Below are 17,884 nucleotides of genomic sequence, written 5' to 3'. Positions count from 1 at the left end.
ATTTAAGTACCACTGAGGTGCAAGATAGGTGGATTAAGATGGTGAAATAGCAAAAAGAAAATAATTTAATATAAAGGTGGCGTCATAAAGAACATTAAGGGTGCACTGCTGTTGGTTGAAAAGGAATGTTCAAAGAATGTCCTATACAGGCTAAGTACGGAAATCAAGCAAAATATCATACTCGCATATGTGTTCAGAGGATTTCAGGATCTAAAGTCCAGCAGCAACAACCAAAATATGTATTTCTGCTTTGTCTGTTTTAGAGATGTATCCTTCCTATAGACACAATAGCCATGGCCTTTCCTAAAATACCAAATGTGCATAATCTGTTTTTTAAGAACCCAACACTGACGTTCAATAAGCATTGGTGGGAATGAAGAATCAGTCCTGTCTGCTCGGCTAACTGGTCTAGAACTTTAACAAGTAACAGAAAACTGTTCTTCGAGAGGAGAACACTTTTCATGAACCACAAAAGGTAAGGCAAAAGGGGTCAATTTGAACCTGGAGGTCAATGTAAATTTCAGAAGTCCGTACAAAATCGAAGAAAACCTTAAAGGAATTTCCCTAACTAATACAGAACAGCATAATTCCAAGGACTTTACACCTGAGCCCAGATGGAAAGCATAAACCAGGTTTTTTTTTTGTCCTCATTCACCCTAGGCCTTATATAAACCTCCTTTTCTTTTCAACCAAGACGAGAAGAGTTTTTCTTGGCCAGGGGTTGCTCTTTCCTCTCAAACAATCCTCAGACTGTCCCAGTTCCAGGAGGATTTCAGAGCAAGATATAAAATCATTGGACCAATAACAGAAATACACTTTCATTCAGTAATACTTAAACAAAAAAAAAAAAAAATCATTATCTCAATGTCTTGATTTCCAATTCAATAATGGTGCCCAAAAGTTCCCCCACGCCCTGTCCCGCCCCCGTCATTTGATCCAGTTCTGCAGTGCAAAAAAGGTCCTTCAGCCAATCTGAGTGACCTGGAGGGGTCTTTGAAACCCATTTTCTGCATATTTCCCGCCTCCCCAACAGTATTGCGTAAAATATAAGCTTCTTATCTACCACTATGTCTCGATCAGACCGTCCCTGCTGATCTTGATACTGACCAAAAATTATTAACTGGAGAGAAGCTTCAATTTCCCGATCTAGTATACTCGAAATTGTTTCACACACTCCTTCCCAAAAATGTTGAATATCAGAACATTCCCAAAACATATGAATGTCAGTTGCCTGGATTAACCCACACTTTGGACATCTTGCCTCCTGCCCTCCTCTCATTTTAGATAATTTCTCCGGGGAAATATAAACTCTATGTATCGTGAAATAATGATTTTTCTTAAGAGTAGCCGGTTTCACAGTACAAAAAAGCATTTTTAGTGACTCTTCCCACCAGCTCTTAACTTCCTCCTCTGAAAAAAACTTCCTCCACAAATCACTGGGAAGTACAAATTCACCATCCACCCCTTCTAGGATCCCCCAGTACCATGCAGACACTTCGTGGGAGCCTCCCAGTGGGCTCGGGGTGATCTCACTCAATGGATTGGACATACCAACACCTTCCTTAACCCCCTGAGCCCATTTTTTTATCTGTAAAAATTTCCACCTAGACAAGGAACCACCCGTCTTTAACTGCAATACTTCCCAAAGAGGAGGAACCCCCTCCGAAAACAGATCTCCCCAGTGCTCTAATCCTGCTTGTTTTATCGGTAGTGCTAAAATATCTTGAAAGCATTCCGGGGTTCCCGGGGAGTCCCAAATAGGTGCATCGGCATTATAATAGGTAAGTTTCGCAGATTGTCTGATGTGGTACCAACTTTCTGCCAGCCCCGCATAATTTTTAGTTTTATCTTGTTGAAAAATTTGGGGTCCCCGAACTTAAACATAAAATTGGTTGAAGCGCTTTTGATATTAGAAGCCATTATCTGAAACATTAAACCCGTAGTCGTTGAGTCTGAGGCAAGAGACAATGTTCTAAAGTTTTTCAAAAGGAAGGCCCATGCATAATATTGCAGCTCCGGTAAAGCCAACCCGCCCTTATTCTTACACCGACGTAACTTTTTCCGAGAAATTCTAACACCTTTAGAGCTCCAAATGAAGTCACTTATGAGGCGCTGCATTTTTTCTATGTATATTTTCTGCATTGGGAGTGGGGAAGTAGAGAACAAAAAATTCCACTTTGGAAGAATAGACATTTTTACCAAGTTAACTCTTCCGATAATCGTTAAGGGAAGGTGAATCCAGCTTTGTAGAAGACTCTTACATTCCAACAACAGTTTTAACTGGTTCCTCTCAGCTAATTGATTAATATTTTGAGGTATCAGGATTCCCAAATATCTAATTTCCTTTTTACGGTAAACAGATTCATACTCCATATTCCAAGCCATAACTTCTGTTTTTTCCACATTCACTTGATAACAAGACACCTTACCAAACTCCTCAGCCAGCTTGAGAATCTCAGGGAATGCAGTTGCTAGATTATCTGTGTACACCAAAAGATCGTCTGCATACAAAGCAAGTTTCCTCTCCCAGCCCTGACAACAGAAGGGAGAAATCATCCTGTTCTGACGGATCTTCCTCGCAAATGGCTCCATATATAAGTTAAACAGTACAGGAGATAACTGACAGCCCTGTCTGGTGCCCCTTGCTATAGCTATAGGGCCAGTAAGATTCCCATTCACTAATATTCTGGCTGTAGGGGCCGTATATATCTGATTTATTACCCCACAGAGATTGTTTCCCAACTTAGCTTTTTTTAACAAGAGTTTCAAATAAGCCCAATTTACCTGATCGAAGGCCTTCGCAGCGTCAACCGTGATAACCCCTAAAGGAGAATCAAAGGATACTGCCATATCTATGGCCCCGACTAATTCATATGACAGCTCGTGCAAATATCTCCCTTTTGAGAAGCCCTTCTGGTCAGAGTGTATTAAACTATTTGCTACTCTACTTACTCTGTATGCCACTATTTTGGTGAACATTTTATAGTCGCTATTCAATAATGAGATAGGTCTGTAAGAAGAGCAATTGGTCGGATTTTTCCTGGGCTTCAAAATCAATGAAATCACTGCATCATTCCATGAAACAGGTATTCCTATCTCATTAGAAAAAATCTTACCAAATAGCTCGACCAAAATTGGAGTAATAACATCGCCTAATACTTTATACAGCTCCACCGGAATGCCATCAGGGCCCGGGGCTTTCCCTTCTTTACCCCCAGCTAGAGCCGCCCTCACTTCCTCAACCGTAATAGGGCCATTAAGAAATTCCTGTGTCTGCTGCGAGATTTCCGGTAACACGTCCTGAGCTAGCCAGTCCTCCACTGATTCTTCTCGCACCTCCAGGTGCTCCGAATACAGAGATATAAAAAAGTCCTGAAACCCTTGTTCAATATCCTCCCTACGGGATAGTTTTGTGCCAGTATCTCCCGCCACTATTTCCTTAACATGGCCCCTAACTTGATCTGATTTAGCTTTCCAAGCAAGCAATTTCCCTGAGCTCTCCCCATATTCAACGTGTTTAAGTTTACTAACCTCCCATCTCTTAACCGTTCGTGCCTGTAAAATATTTGACAATCGTATTTTTAGCTCAGCCAGCTCTGCTCTTCCCAGCTCCTCCTGGGTCCCTTCATCTTTGCCGACCAGCATCTCACTTTTTATTAGCATTTCCTGCTCTAGCCTATTTATTTCTTCACTAAACGTTTTACGTTTATAGCATGAAATACTCTTAATTTCCCCTCGTATTACCGCCTTAAAGGAGTCCCAAACCGATGATAAAGATGCTGAGCCTATATTAACCTTAAAAAATCCTTCCGTCTCTCTGCGTAATTGCACCAAGACATCCTCATCTAGCAACAGTGCACGTTCCAATGTCCACCTCTTAAACATTCTTCTCTGGGGGAGCGTCAAATGCAATGCTACCGCAGCATGGTCTGATAGATGTGGGGGCAAATATTCAATTCTATCAACATTTTCCAACAACCTATCATCTACTAAAAAAATAATCGATACGTGACGCATGGCTATATTTCTTATTAAAAAAGGAAAAAGCTCTGGCCCCCCCTTCCCTCTTTCGCCATATATCGCACAAACCGTAATCTTTCATCATTCTCTTTAAATAACATTGTGATTTTGGCGTACCTAAGGATCTGCAAGTGTCCGTTCTATCCAGTCTATTATCCAGCACCACATTAAAGTCACCCATCATAATAATTGGATCTGAAAATTCAATAAGCTGGGAAAAAACCTTTTTGAGAGGTTCAATATCATCCGTGTTCAGGCCATAGAATCCAACCAATATCAAAGTGACCTCATCAACCTGAATTTTTACTATGACCCAATGACCGGTTTGATCTGCTCTAAATTCGAGAATTTCTAGTCTAGCTTGTAGGCCTTTGTTTGACAAAAATGGCTACTCCCCTTATGTGAAAATTATGAGTAGTACAAAGACACACTTGCACCCATTTTTGGGCCTTAAACAACTCCTTACACTCATCTGAAGCCAAATGAGTCTCCTGCAGAATTAAAATTTGCGCCGGTGAATCTTTTAAGTATTGTAGAATTTTATTCCGCCTTGATTTGGTCCTTAAACCATTGACATTCCAAGAAAGTAGCTTAATCGTGAGACTTCCCTCCCCCTGCCCTTTACCCAATCTAACCATTCCAAATTAACCCGTCGTCCCACTGCCCTGGTGAATGAGGAACTATTTCAATACAAAACTCAAAAACACAAAACTCTAAAAAAGAAACAAAGACCACCCCGCCTAGTACCACCCCCTCCCTAACCCCTTCCTTAGGGGACCCCCCCACTATATCGGCCACCATGGGCCTGATTTTAGAGCACCCCGCCTACCTGGGAACGTAAGATTTCAAGAAAAATTATTTTACATGATCGGTCTGTTCCTTTTTAATAAGATCTAACAACTCATCCGCCCGACCTGTTTCCCTTATGTTATACATTTCATTGTTGTACATTATCCGCAAAAATGCCGGAAACTTCAACTGGGCCGTGATTCCTAGCTTTTTAAATTCATCCAACCTTTTCCCCAACTCCCACTGCCTATCCATTGTAATCTTTGATAAATCGGATCTAATCTCAAATGACATATTTTCAACTCTCAACGATTTCTGTTTCAATGCACTATTCAAGATTTTTTCTTTCAGATGATAGGTTAAAAAATTAACCAAGATTTTCCTTGGTCTAGTGCTGTTGGCCCGCCTCGTAAAGGGATCACGGTGTATTCTCTGAATATCTTTTTCAATTTCTTCCCCACTCTCTTCCAGCTCACATACAGTTTTAATAAGGGAAACCACATAGGACTTCAAGTTTATCCCTTCTGCCCCTTCCGGGATCTTTAACAGCTTTATGTTATTCCGACGTGAATAGTTCTCCAACTGCTCAATTCTGACTTGTAAGCCTTGTTCTTTTTCGTTTAAATCTCGAATCTCATCCTTCTGGTGTTTCAGCTCCTCCTTCATCCCCCCTACCGTCTCCTCCAATGTCTGGATCCTCTCCATTAAACTATCAAATTTTCTTTCCAAAACCTCACAGGCCTCTCTAATCTCTCCTTGATTACTCTCCGAGCTTGCAAAGCCCTTTTTTATATCCTCCGAGATGGAGAGAATTACTTCCTCCATGGAAGGATTGTGCCTGGGGTCAGGGGGCAAAACCTGAGCGAGGGGAGGGCTAGTAACCGCTTCTGGTATGACTCCTTCCTCCTGTCGCATAATATATGAATTACCACCTTGGCTGAGAGAAGAATCGAAATCGACTTGTGAATTCTTCTGGTGAGCCGAAATATCCATCAAGGGGGAGGGTAACTTTCAGCCCCCTCGCCAGGGTCTGCGCTGTTCCTAGAGTGCTTAATCGTGTGGCTATCCATTTTTCCTTGTCCCGGTACCAACACAATATCCTCCGGCCTGACCTTAAAATAAGCCTTTAACGAGGGCGCAAGTCCGTGCTTATTTTTTAATCTCCCCTCACTTCCTTCTTTCTTTTTCTTAAATAAATGATTTGCCTAGTCCGTTTTGCTTTTAAGTTTCCCCTGTCTTCCACCAACATCAATGTCCTTTTCCCCCCCCTTCAGCCCCAAACCCCCTACCTGGAAGGCGTTAACAGAGGTCTGGGGTGGGGGAGAACTCTTATCTCCTAGTCTGTAAGCGCCCCTGGCCCCCGCGACACCCACCACCTTACTTGGGCATTCCAGGTCTGGATTTGTAGAGAAGCGCGTTGTCACGCTATTGGGCTCCTGAGAAACCATCTCAGGAGCCTTTCCGATCCTGGCTCTGCCTGGATTCCCCCGCAAGGGAATCCTCGCCGAACCCCTTCGCACCCGGCGGAGCTCCAGCGCGGCACGCCCCCAGTGCCGGAGTCTCTCGCTGGATGCCTCCCCCGGTCTCAACAGCGGCCGGGATTCCGCGTCTCGGACGGCTGGGCAGCACATCCAGCCGATCGCTGTGTGTTCATGCCACGCCCCCAGGAGCGGTGGGAGATGCGTCTAGCGAGCTGCGGCCGCGACGCAACCCGCCATGTCCCCCTCCTCCATGGATCCATAAACCAGGTTTTGCGAGTTCTTCTGTTTGGCAAACAGATTCACAGAACAAAACAGGTACTTAACACTGTGAAAAGATTTTTCAGGTTCACTTCCACTTATGTGCAGCACAATGTAACTGGAAGTTGGAAGAGACCCTGTTTAAAGAAGGAGGACAATAGAGTCTAACAACACATGTTGGGAACTGAAATCTTTTTGAACTGTGAGGCAAGAGACGGTGACCAGACCAAAGTCAAATGATGCAGAAGTGGCATTTTACACAAGCCAAGAGGGCTACTTGAGAACAGGTGGTAGGCTAGGTTGCCTTTGAAACAACCAGAAAAATAAATCATTTCCTAATTAAAGTAAAGGAGATCAGCCTCCACCTAGGAGCAATGCTAAACCCATAAAGGCATCTAACACTGTTTCTGTAAACTGCAGCCTCTAGAAAAGGAAAAGCCAAAAAAAAACCTCAAGTGGTTGGAAAAGCCCAGGGTTCTCTGTGTACTGGAAGCAACACAAAGGTTATCCTGGCAAGTAATGGAGACTGGAACTGACCAGTTACTCATCTGAATAACAATCCCAAAGACCTGTCAGACAAGTCTTGAGATGGCTGCAGAGAAAGATGCAATACCATTTCTGAAAAAACCTTTGTTAAGACCCTGGGAACAAAATTCAACCCGAAAGAGTAGATATTTATACTAATAATTATTATTTTCTTGAGAAAGTCTCACAACGTTCTTCTTGTATCATTACACAGAAGTATGTATCCTGGAGATCTACAGCTGTCATCCAGCACCAACCTTCACAGCCTCTGACATCCGAGCCAGTGTAACTATGTTGAAAGTATTCCTTAGGAGAAACAGATTCAGACTGTAAGAATCCTATATCATCCTGATGTTTTGTATGAGACTGCGGACAACAACATACTTGAAGTATGAGCCCCGGCCTCTCTTAGAACTAGATCTATTACTCAAAGATGAAGCTGTTTTAAGTTCTCTCAAAAACTATACACATATTTTATGTAATCTCAGAGCACATGAACGAAGGACTGCTGGGATGTTTTGGGGCATAACCTTCCTTGACAATGTTTAGTGCCTACTGGTTATGCACAATTAGCATCTTATTACGACTACAAAACAAATAACCATCCTCCTCCCACTAAAAACATACAAAGAACCTTTACATTGTGAACTCTCTTACGTATTCAATAAGCAAGGGTTTTACATTACACCTCTGGCAAATGTAACGGTGAACTCTCACAAATGCAATAGGAAGCAGCTGCAAATTGTGAACCACATGAAAAAACACCATAGGAAGACGTTTTACATTTTGAATTTCTTGACAAATACGACAGGAATGGGTTTTGCATAGTGAACGTTCTGACAAATGCTATAAGACATCACATGGCTATGCTTATGTTGAAGTTATAGCAAACAAGCTTGCTTGCTTGGTCATTAAATGTGATGAGGCAACAGCACTCTAGGTTTACATTGTGAACAACTTGACAAAGCCTGCAGACTTAATTTTTTGATTGTGAAACACCTTATTTTCCTGCAGGACTCTTTACCAGTAGAGAGCCAAAGTGTCAAATGGCACCACACAAACAATGGAAGTTGACTACATTTACAGGGTTATTTACCACCTGTAACATTTCCTTAGGATTTTCGGCCTGATTACTCTGCAAGGTCACTCTAAGAGGGATTTCAATTGGTAATATCACCTGAAACCATGTAAATATTTGCCATTTTAAGTGCAATATTTATTCATGAGTGTTGTAAGAAAACTTTTTTATTGAAAAAGCACTGGCTGGCCAATGATTTACCAACTGTTAATGCTGTGCGTAGCAGTATTCAAAATTTCTACGCCACATCACCTACCAAAGCCCGCTTTGAACTGCTCTGCCTAATTACCCTTAGATTCAAGTGTTAAAATATCACTTGGTTACCCCCCCCGTCCCCCCACTCCCACCGCTTGAAGATCTGGGGCACACAGGACGCCAGAGGTGAAAGACAACCACTGTCAAAATTGGGACTAGTAACTTCTGACTGCCATGGGACTTCCTGCAAAGGCTCACTCAAATGCAATAGGAAAGGTTTTAATATTGGGAGCTTTGAGACAAATAAAAAAGGAAGGGGCTTTACACCATGAATTCTATAACATATGTGATAGCAAAGGGTTTTACCTAGTGAACTCTTCTACATCATCAATAGCAAAGGGTTTCATATTGTGAACCCTCTATCAAATACAATAGGGAGGGAGGTATACTTTGTGATAAACACCACAGGAAGGGACTTTACCTTTTGAACTATGTAATTGGAAAGGGCTTAGTACAGAGGTCCCTTTATGGCTTGGCCATAGATAACGCATGGAGTTTCCAGAAGAAGAATTGAAATTCATGTCAATGTATACTTTGGGCCTGTCTAAAATCCAAACCATTTGATGGGTCTCTCTGGGCTGTGACCACATCAACGTGTTTATGTTCATGTGAAAGGCAATAGGTTTCCTTTATTTGTTTTTAAATGTTGGGACAACGGCACTAGCCCGCTATTTGATATTGTGAATGATGTAAAGCCTTCAGGCCTAACCTTGCTTATCATTTAATGCTTTGTGTGTGCATTGCTGTTTTTTAGTGTTAGAACCTGCTGGTCACAAAATGCCTCCCAGTAATATACAGGTGATCGGAACAAACTACATTTACACAGTTATTTGCCACCTCTGATATGTCTTTAGGATATGTGATTTGCACCCAGGTTAGTCTGCAAGGCCTCTGAAGGAGGGACCTTGCAGTTTGTAATTCCACTTGAACGCTTGCAAATATTTCTAATTTTGAATATAGTGTTTAGTAGCCTTTAAAAGAAAAACCACTGGTAGGAATTTGATTTATTGTGTCTTATTCTTTAGTGTTGTTCATATCTGAGTTTATAGCACACAATGCACCCCCTTCACACCTCCAATCAACACTGGACAGATCGGTTTCACAAAGTGAATTATTTGATAAATGCACAGGTTTACACTGCGAACTGCCTGAGAAATAAAAGCAAGGGCTTTAAATTGGTGACAACTGTAATGGGAAGAACATCCACTGCCGAACACCATATGAAGGGGCTATGCATTGTTTAACACTAAGATACCTTCTGACACAGTTCCCAAGTTTGGGTGGTGGTAGAGGTCTCTAATTCATTGACTACATTTGTAATGTTAGGACTAGATATTGGTTAAGAGTTATTGTGTACTTTGAAGAATTCTGTAACAAAGGTGCTGGTGCTAGAGAAAGCTTGGTCGTGGACCTCTGTTTGGTTTAGCCCTTTCCTAACCAGATACTACGAACACAAATGTTGGTGTCTCTATCAACATGATTTTACCTTCTGTCCACATCAATAAGAACACTGATACATCTTACTTTCTTTTGAAAAGCGTAAGGAAAATTGTTCCTTGCCTCAGTTTTAAAGGGGGTATGATTACTGACCCAAGCAGCTATCACATTCTGTTTTGATTACAAGAATGTAGTCTTGCTAGGCTTACCTAAATATTTATATATTGTGCAAAATATAGCTTCCACTTTAGTCACTTTCCAAGTTGGCTTCCTCCACTGGTTATTAGTGAATAAAGAGATCTTCTTTAAGACACTTTGCATGGTGCACTGGGCACTTGCTGGTACCTGACTGGAGCATTTCAGCTCTCAGCTTCAGCCCAAGATGCCCTCTCACATGCTTCAGTCTTTAATTATCCACTCTTAACTGTGCTAATGTTCCATCAAATGAGAGAAGGCGGATACTCTTTCTTGATTCTTTCTCATATTTCCAGTACACCAAAGGTAAGCGATTCTACCCAAATTAATGCACAGTGAGCGGTGTACCTTTGAGAGTGCAGGGTACAGCAGACGAAGGCCAGACCTCCTGGCAATGCCAATGCCTGATCTAACAATCAAAACTAGACTAAACTACTTTTCTTTTTCACCATAATCAGTGCCTGAGGAAAATAATCCAAAAATGTCCTATTATTTCCCATAGAACACAAAAATAACAAAGCAAATTATTTGCTTATTTAACCATTATTATAGCCAGGGACCTAGGATAACGAGTCTTTGCTATTGCCATAAATCACCTTAAAATCCCTATTAGGAATTATTATTAGGGGAAAATGTGGCTTTTCCCTTTCAGGAGAAGTAGAGACCATCAATGGGTATGCTATGGGATTAAAGAGATAAGGCTCCGCCTCGTTGGTCTTTGTTTTCTCAAGACTGCAAAAAACTGCAGAAACTCAAAAATGCTTCTCCTTAACATCCATATTAATATAGGTTTCAGATTTATCACACTACTACTAATTTCTTCTCTGATGAGCAGTGGCATTTTGAAGAGCTCGGGTCACTATGTGACAGACTGCCACGATATTGTCCAGGTCAGACAAGATCAGCCAAAATGCTTTGATCAGTCTTGTCTTTGACTTGCTTTAATGCCAGCACCTTTCATGCAAGGTAGATATACATTACTCACCTTAAAAAGATTGCCCTTTTCTGCTACTTTCCGGAATGAACTAACAGAGCAGTTACTTAAATCAGTTACGGGCCTAGCCCTATTAAATACACTGCCACATTTAAGCCTTAAGTCTGCTTGATCAGTTTGGGAAAGCCTGTTGTGGCGAATTTAGATTACAACTGTGTATCTTCCCAAGAACTCTTCATTGATACACTGAGGCATTCCATTACATGTGGCATGGAAAATGTCTCCGGTAATGACAGAATGACTTCCAAAAACTAACGGCAAGGTGTTTGGTACATACAGCATCCTGGAACAGCAAAAAGAGGTTTATAAAAAAAAAGAGTTGCCGGAGTACCTATTTGGTTGTTGGGTAAAACACATAATATAATCTGTGAATAAATAGATTATATTATGAACAAGCAATTTTGTGATTGCTTTTGGTAGTACTGCTGCTTTAAGACTTCTAATTTTGAAGAAATGTTTCTGTGGACATTTAAATGTAACTGAACTGTACATACCACCATACAAGCCACAACACAAAGGAAGAAAGGGAGGGGACAGTTTAGGAGAACTGAATATTTACCATGTTTATCCACCAACAAAAACTTTACAGTTACTTGTATGATAGATTTGGCAACAGCCTGACAATTTGAGTTCAAATTGGACAAGAAATGTTTTCACCCTAAATAAGTAGAAACAGTTTTGAGATCTGCCAGAAACCCGTTTTCATTGATCTGACCCAATTTGCAAAGTCTTCAAAAATAAGAATCAATGCTATGCCTTACCTTTAACCTCTGTACAATTTCATTGATATCCTCTGCACTGTCGTCTGAAGCTCGGACAAAAATGTGATCTCCCCTACCATAGAAGATTTTAATAGTCTCATTATCTGGGGTCCATCCAATTACATCCCCACAGAAGCAATTGAATACCACTTCCTTGGTACCTTGTTCAATCAAGACAATAAACTCATTGGAAATCCCAAGGATGCATTTGATTTCTACACCTTGTGCAAAATCTTGAGTTGTGACATGCCAAGCAATTGCTCCATTGCTGTAGAGTTCCGCCCCAACCCTAGCCTTTGTCTTTTCTTTCTTTTTTGATGTTAGGGATATTAGATTGAACTTTCCTGTGGAATCTATTGGTGTGTTGGTGACACTGTTTTCAGCCAGATCCTTGAGATATTCCTGACGCGTTCGTGTTGCCATGGTATGAAATTTGTCTGACTTGTGAGCTGCATGTTCTGCATTTATCACCTTCGCCAAAAGAAAGTCTCTGAAGACATCTGACTTGCAAAACGTAACTCCATTTGGGATTGGAGGTCCAAATGGTGGGGCATCTTTGGATCTTGTTACAGCCACACTTTCAAATGAAAAGAAGAATCATTAAGATCAGTTATGTACCTACACAATGTTACCTCAATTCACAGAAAGTACTACATCCAATTTTAATTAGCATTTATTAAGCATAGAGAACTGAAAACCATGCAACATAATACACAGAAAGAGTCATAGTGTTAAACACATTATTCTTGGCTCCCGGGAGCCTATGATTGGCTGTGATATATTGCTCGCTAAGGGGAGGAAGGGGTGGGAAGAGATAGGAGAGGGTCCAAATTACTTGGGACAGTTATGTTTTTGTATCTGCTGCCAAGAGAAGTGTCAGCTATAGAAGGAAATATTTAATTGTGAGTGCCATGTTGAAAATATGTTGTGCGATGGTGTAATTGCTTTTTGTATTAAATTGTGTTGAAAAGCATAAAAAACACATTGTTCTTAAAGTAGAGAGATCCCGAAGCATAGTTAGCCAAACTCTGCATCAATCCTATAAATGGCAAGCAGAGAGAGAGAGATTTGTAGGCAAAATTACTGCGGTTTTGAGAAAGATATCTTTGGAAAATACAACATATGCTAAGTCAAATTTTAGCAGAAAGTGTAGTACGGTTTGGCATAAATGTGCTCCTTAATATACACAATGTGTCTTAGGAAAAAAACAAATTGAGTGAACATGCGATTCAAGCTCATCTGTTATTTCTATTTCTACCTCTATCACTTTGTTAACTGTTAGCATGCATTCACTTTAATCATGTTCAGGTCTGGTGGGTATTGGTTAGAAAGTTAGATAAATAACAATCTCAGGGAAGCAAAGTGTCATGCACTACGTTTTCTTTAAATGGCAATTCTGATAAGTACTTGTAGCTGACCAGACCATTAACACCTAAGTGTCACAGATCACAACAAATAAACTATAGTCCAGGTCTAAGTACGCCCCAGATTTTATTTGATTATATTAACTGCACCACAGAAACAATTTCTAGGAAACTTCCTCCGAGCTTCCGCTGCAAGTTAGCTTTGGAGATCTCCCCAAATTTCTATGAGGAGAAATTACAAAACTACACATGACAACCCAGTCATAATTCAAACCTAATGATGTAGTAAGACCAATATATAACTTGCATATCTAAAAGTGTTCTAAGCAGTTCCCATTAATGTAAATACATATCACTGCAGTACTGTTCCACAAGAGAGAAGTAAGACAATGAATAAAATCAACATTCAATATGTCAGCGAGCACAGTGATAGCTGACAAAATATGAATAGTGGCTAAATGTATTAAAAGTTTCCAAAACGCTGGTGCAAAGGACACTCAAACAGAGGAGTTTGTTTCCCAATTCGCAGCACATGAAAGTAAACTGAACTTACCATCTAAAGGAAAAAATTTGGGAGGGGGGGGATTTAATAAGAATGGGTCCAAACACCAGAAAAAGTTGGCAGTTTTCATGGGTTCTCTTGATCTCTGCCAATGTTGAGCTACTCTTAGCAATGCAATAAAATATCTGCAACATAGCTCACCCCCTGATATGTGCTAGTCGAGTAAATGTGCTAGGGTGCTGACACCTACCCTGGTTTAAATGTGTCTCCTAATACCACAATAACTCAAATTTAACTTTGTTGATCTACATTAAGTACCATCGTACATTATTAGCTATACAGGTATACATGTTAGCCCCTCTTTCCTCTAACAACATGTTTATTCATATGGAAAACTGAAGATACTTCAATAATTACCTCACTTGGGTGAAATAATGGATGGCAGGATAGCTGAGAAGTGACCCTGCATGAACAGTGACAAAACTGAGATCCAGGTTGTGATGCATAAAGATGTTTGGGTGCACCTCTTTGAATTGCCCATTTCATGGACACCCCTCCACATCCCTAGACAATTTGACACGTCATACACTTTCCTGGGCTCCTATTGTAGGTAAGTACACAAAGGTGTGAATTTACCATTTTTGTTTTACCTCTAATCACCTAAACTCAGAATCCCACACTAAGTTCCCCCAATTATTATATATTGTGGATGCCTTGGTGTCTGAAAGCTTATGAAGCTTTGATGAATCTGATTCTGCTCTAACTGGTGGTTTTTAAGGCATTTAGGAAGACGTTTACTCCAGTCTCCTCTACCTCACTGATTAGGTGAGTAAAGTGGGACTTAAAACAGACAGGCATTGACACTTCGGGATGTACTCAGCAAGAGGAACGATTAAGCCAAACATTTCTATGCAGGTGGCTAGGACAGAGGATATCCAAGTCAGCAGTGAGGGAATCAATATAAAAATGGAGAAACCAAAAGATCTGGCTTGCATCTGAGTTTTGACAAAAAAACACTGAGAACAAGCGTGCTATAGTGTAAAAAATAAACACATTTCTGTTAGTATATAATACATTCACAAGATAAAAAAAAGTACTGCAAGATGATTCAGACTACTTTTGAGATGTTAAGTCAAGCATTCTTTAGAAGGAGAATAGATATACTAAACAGAATGAGGAGCGTGAGGAATACTCCCCATCGGTGGAACGAAAAGGCACTTTAAATTATGTACTGCAACAGCTGTGCTAACAAGCCAGACCTAAAAATTACTTCAAGCTTATTAGACTCATAGCTTAAATGGTAGTGAATATGCTTAAAACCAGTGGAATTGTCATCTCTGAATCTGAACAGTGAATATGCATTATTTAGCCATCATGAAGAAAATATCTAAGTCAATTAAGAACACAGGTCATGGATTATCCCACATAAACAATGACAGAGAGCCTGTATGTGTTAATGTGATCAGTGGATTTCTTGCATATATTATGGTTGATAAGATAACTGAATACATATCCATTACTAGTTTGGAGTTCCTATTTAAATAAAAAAGGTTGTTTACCTTCAGAAGAAATTAGTCAATTTGATAAGAGAACTGAAGAACATAAAAAGAATGAAAACACCATTTACAATACTAGCATTAGTAGCCCGACTGCTCTTATCAAGCATGTATGCTTATTTGTGGTATAATTCTCACCAAGCCGTAAATGTAATCAGTAGAACAGTCAATGTTGGGTTGTCAAAGACAAAAAGGCTTTCATTCCCATCCTATCTTTGACTCACCTGTAACAAACATTTTCAGTGCAAGGATCGTGGACCCTGATAATGATGAAGACATGCTGGAAATGGGATCGAATATTCTTAGGAGTGAAAGGCTTCGCTCCGGGTTCTTGAAAGATGATGGTAACTATGTCATTTCCTATGTGGCGTTTCCGTAGCAACTGACAATATAAATGGGAAAAGGAAAACAGGTTAGTGGTTGCAAGTCCATTACATCTTTTAATGTCCAGTGAAAGACCCACAGATCACTCTTCAATTACCGTAAGTGACTATTGGCATTGCAAAAACACAGTACTTGAGTCACATGGCAACATCTGTGTGATAGGGAATGCAATACAAATTGGGGACGTGCTGTATGTTTTTTTTTCAAGTGAAATGCTGCTTTTCCTTGAAGAAAAAAAAAGTGTACTCTATTGAGAGCAAAGGGTCAATAAACAAAAAAAAACAAGTCAGTCCAAGTTTTCCACAACTCTATACAACATGACTACGAAGAAGCTCTATCCACATGGCATACCAGCAGTTGTTACAACCCATCTTTTTTTGCAGAATTTCCTTCCTTTTCCACTCATCTCATTAAACCGATCTTATTACTGAGCCTCATATGTATATTTGCTTAAGTTCAGTCCCTACTGACATATATTTAAGGTCCACAATTTATGCAGAGTAATTATAAGGTATCTGCGCCACACAAATTATGCTTTTAATATAGTAAATGATTCAGACTGCTTAGAAGGAATGAATGTGATAATGCTCACCTACCTGCCCTTTAGAGAATTCAGAGATTCAGTAATTTTAGATAGGAAACGCTACATTGTGTGTCAGGACTGTGGTCACCATCATGTTCTTTTAAAGATAACTCTTCATAATAAAGCCACATGCCCATCGTCTTAAAATAGAAACTTGTAAAAACTGTCTTATGGTACTCTCAAACCTAGCCTCTAGCACAAAAGCTTTTTATGATATAGCTCTTCTGGTAGAATAGGCTCCAATGTGAAGGTTATCAGTGCCCATTTTCGCATAACTCGCTTGACATCTCTTGGCAAAGAAGGAGTCAAAAAGACAAGGAAGGGTTTTCTAACTCGAAGTTGTCTAGCCAATTTCTATGACATGAGACATTAAAACAAGCAAAATCTGGGGTAAAGAAGGAAGCTCGGATAATCTATGTGACAATGGATTTACTTAATCTGTATAAATAAATCATTCCATGAAAAGACTAAAGAGGGGTAGGATTGATGAAGGTGTAAAAATGGCTACAGCAAAACGTACAACATGAAATTATTAAGCTAATTTACTACCTTAACCTTTTATGTTACACTACTGTTTTAATTACTTAACTTTAGCTCCCGCCCCAACATACATTATTTGCAACATCAAGCACTTCTCACGTATAATAGGATATTACATATTCTACAATATTAGGAATTGCATGAATATAATGAAAATAACTTGTGCTTTGCATTGTATGTGTTTTCACGATGGACACACTTCGGGAAATTGCACACTATGCAATATGGCACTGCATGTGTGAAAACATAAGATTGTATAGGAGTGTATGACGAAACAGTAGTTAAAGTTACTGAGGGAGGTGGTGCGTAAAGTTGAGGTACCAGCTTAACTTGTGAATGTGGTATTGTTTGAGGTTTTGTGATGTAAACAGTATTCACCTCTGTCAACTTTAAGTCGAATTTAAGCTTAGACATTTGAGTGAATTTTGTTAGTTCTGAACGATGTACGTCTTGTATTATTTGATGCAAGTGTTTTGTCGGTAATGTGAACAAGATAATGCATCACTAGTTTGGTCTACTTTTTTAGATGGTGAAGAAGGCCTCAAACAGGTAACTGCTGCCTGACAGCTGTAATCTTAAAGCATTCTCAGCATTGGCCAAGGTCAGATCAGATGGGGTATACTTTTTTAATCCTTTGCCTTGAGGTAGGTTGGAGTTGTTGTTTGCCATAAGCTTGCAGAGGAGTAGGAGATAGTTAGTCTAAATACCCCCTAGCCCAAAGGCAGGTGGAGGTATATTTCTCCTCCCAATCTTGCCCAAGCAAAAGTGAGAGATCTGTGTTTCTCCTCTGCATTCATTTCCTCCACCGTAAGAACAAGGGTAGGGAACGTATGGTTGACCCAAACAATGTGCAAGGTAATGGGAGATGCTGCTTTATTACCCCCATCTTGCACAAAGGTAGTGTAGATGTTTGGCCCCACCCAGTCTTGACCACTCAGACATTATTTATCTTACATACATTATCCAAGACCAAGAGGCATGTATGTTTTCTTCTTCCCCTGGTGAATCTTTGTTTGCTGCTCTCAACTTTACCTAAACCCAAGGTAAAAACATTGATTTGCCACTTTCCCATGTCAAAGAGAAGGGGACATCTTTTTTTGCTCCCCCCACTCCCTGCTTAGGGCACGGTGTGGGATAATTATTCCCACAAATTTATCCTAAA

The 17,884-nt window shown here is 40.2% G+C and overlaps 1 protein-coding gene across 4 annotated transcripts in view; it reads right to left on the bottom strand.

Annotated features, from left to right (window-relative positions):
* SIPA1L3 (signal induced proliferation associated 1 like 3) overlaps window positions 1–17,884 on the bottom strand; it is a 635,337-nt gene that overhangs the window by 296,783 nt on the left and 320,670 nt on the right. For all 4 annotated transcript variants that reach the window (XM_069207242.1, XM_069207245.1, XM_069207243.1 and 1 more), the window contains exons 8-9: window positions 15,440–15,597; window positions 11,794–12,370 (exon numbers count right to left, since the gene is read on the bottom strand). In XM_069207242.1, coding sequence (XP_069063343.1) covers window positions 11,794–12,370; window positions 15,440–15,597 — 735 coding nt within the window. The remainder of the gene's footprint in view (window positions 1–11,793; window positions 12,371–15,439; window positions 15,598–17,884) is intronic.

The sequence above is a fragment of the Pleurodeles waltl genome, chromosome 9, assembly GCF_031143425.1.
Source record: "Pleurodeles waltl isolate 20211129_DDA chromosome 9, aPleWal1.hap1.20221129, whole genome shotgun sequence".
Taxonomy (NCBI): Eukaryota; Metazoa; Chordata; class Amphibia; order Caudata; family Salamandridae; genus Pleurodeles; species Pleurodeles waltl.
The sequence above is the reverse complement of the archived record's forward strand: the minus strand, read 5'-3'. Positions and strand labels throughout refer to the sequence as shown.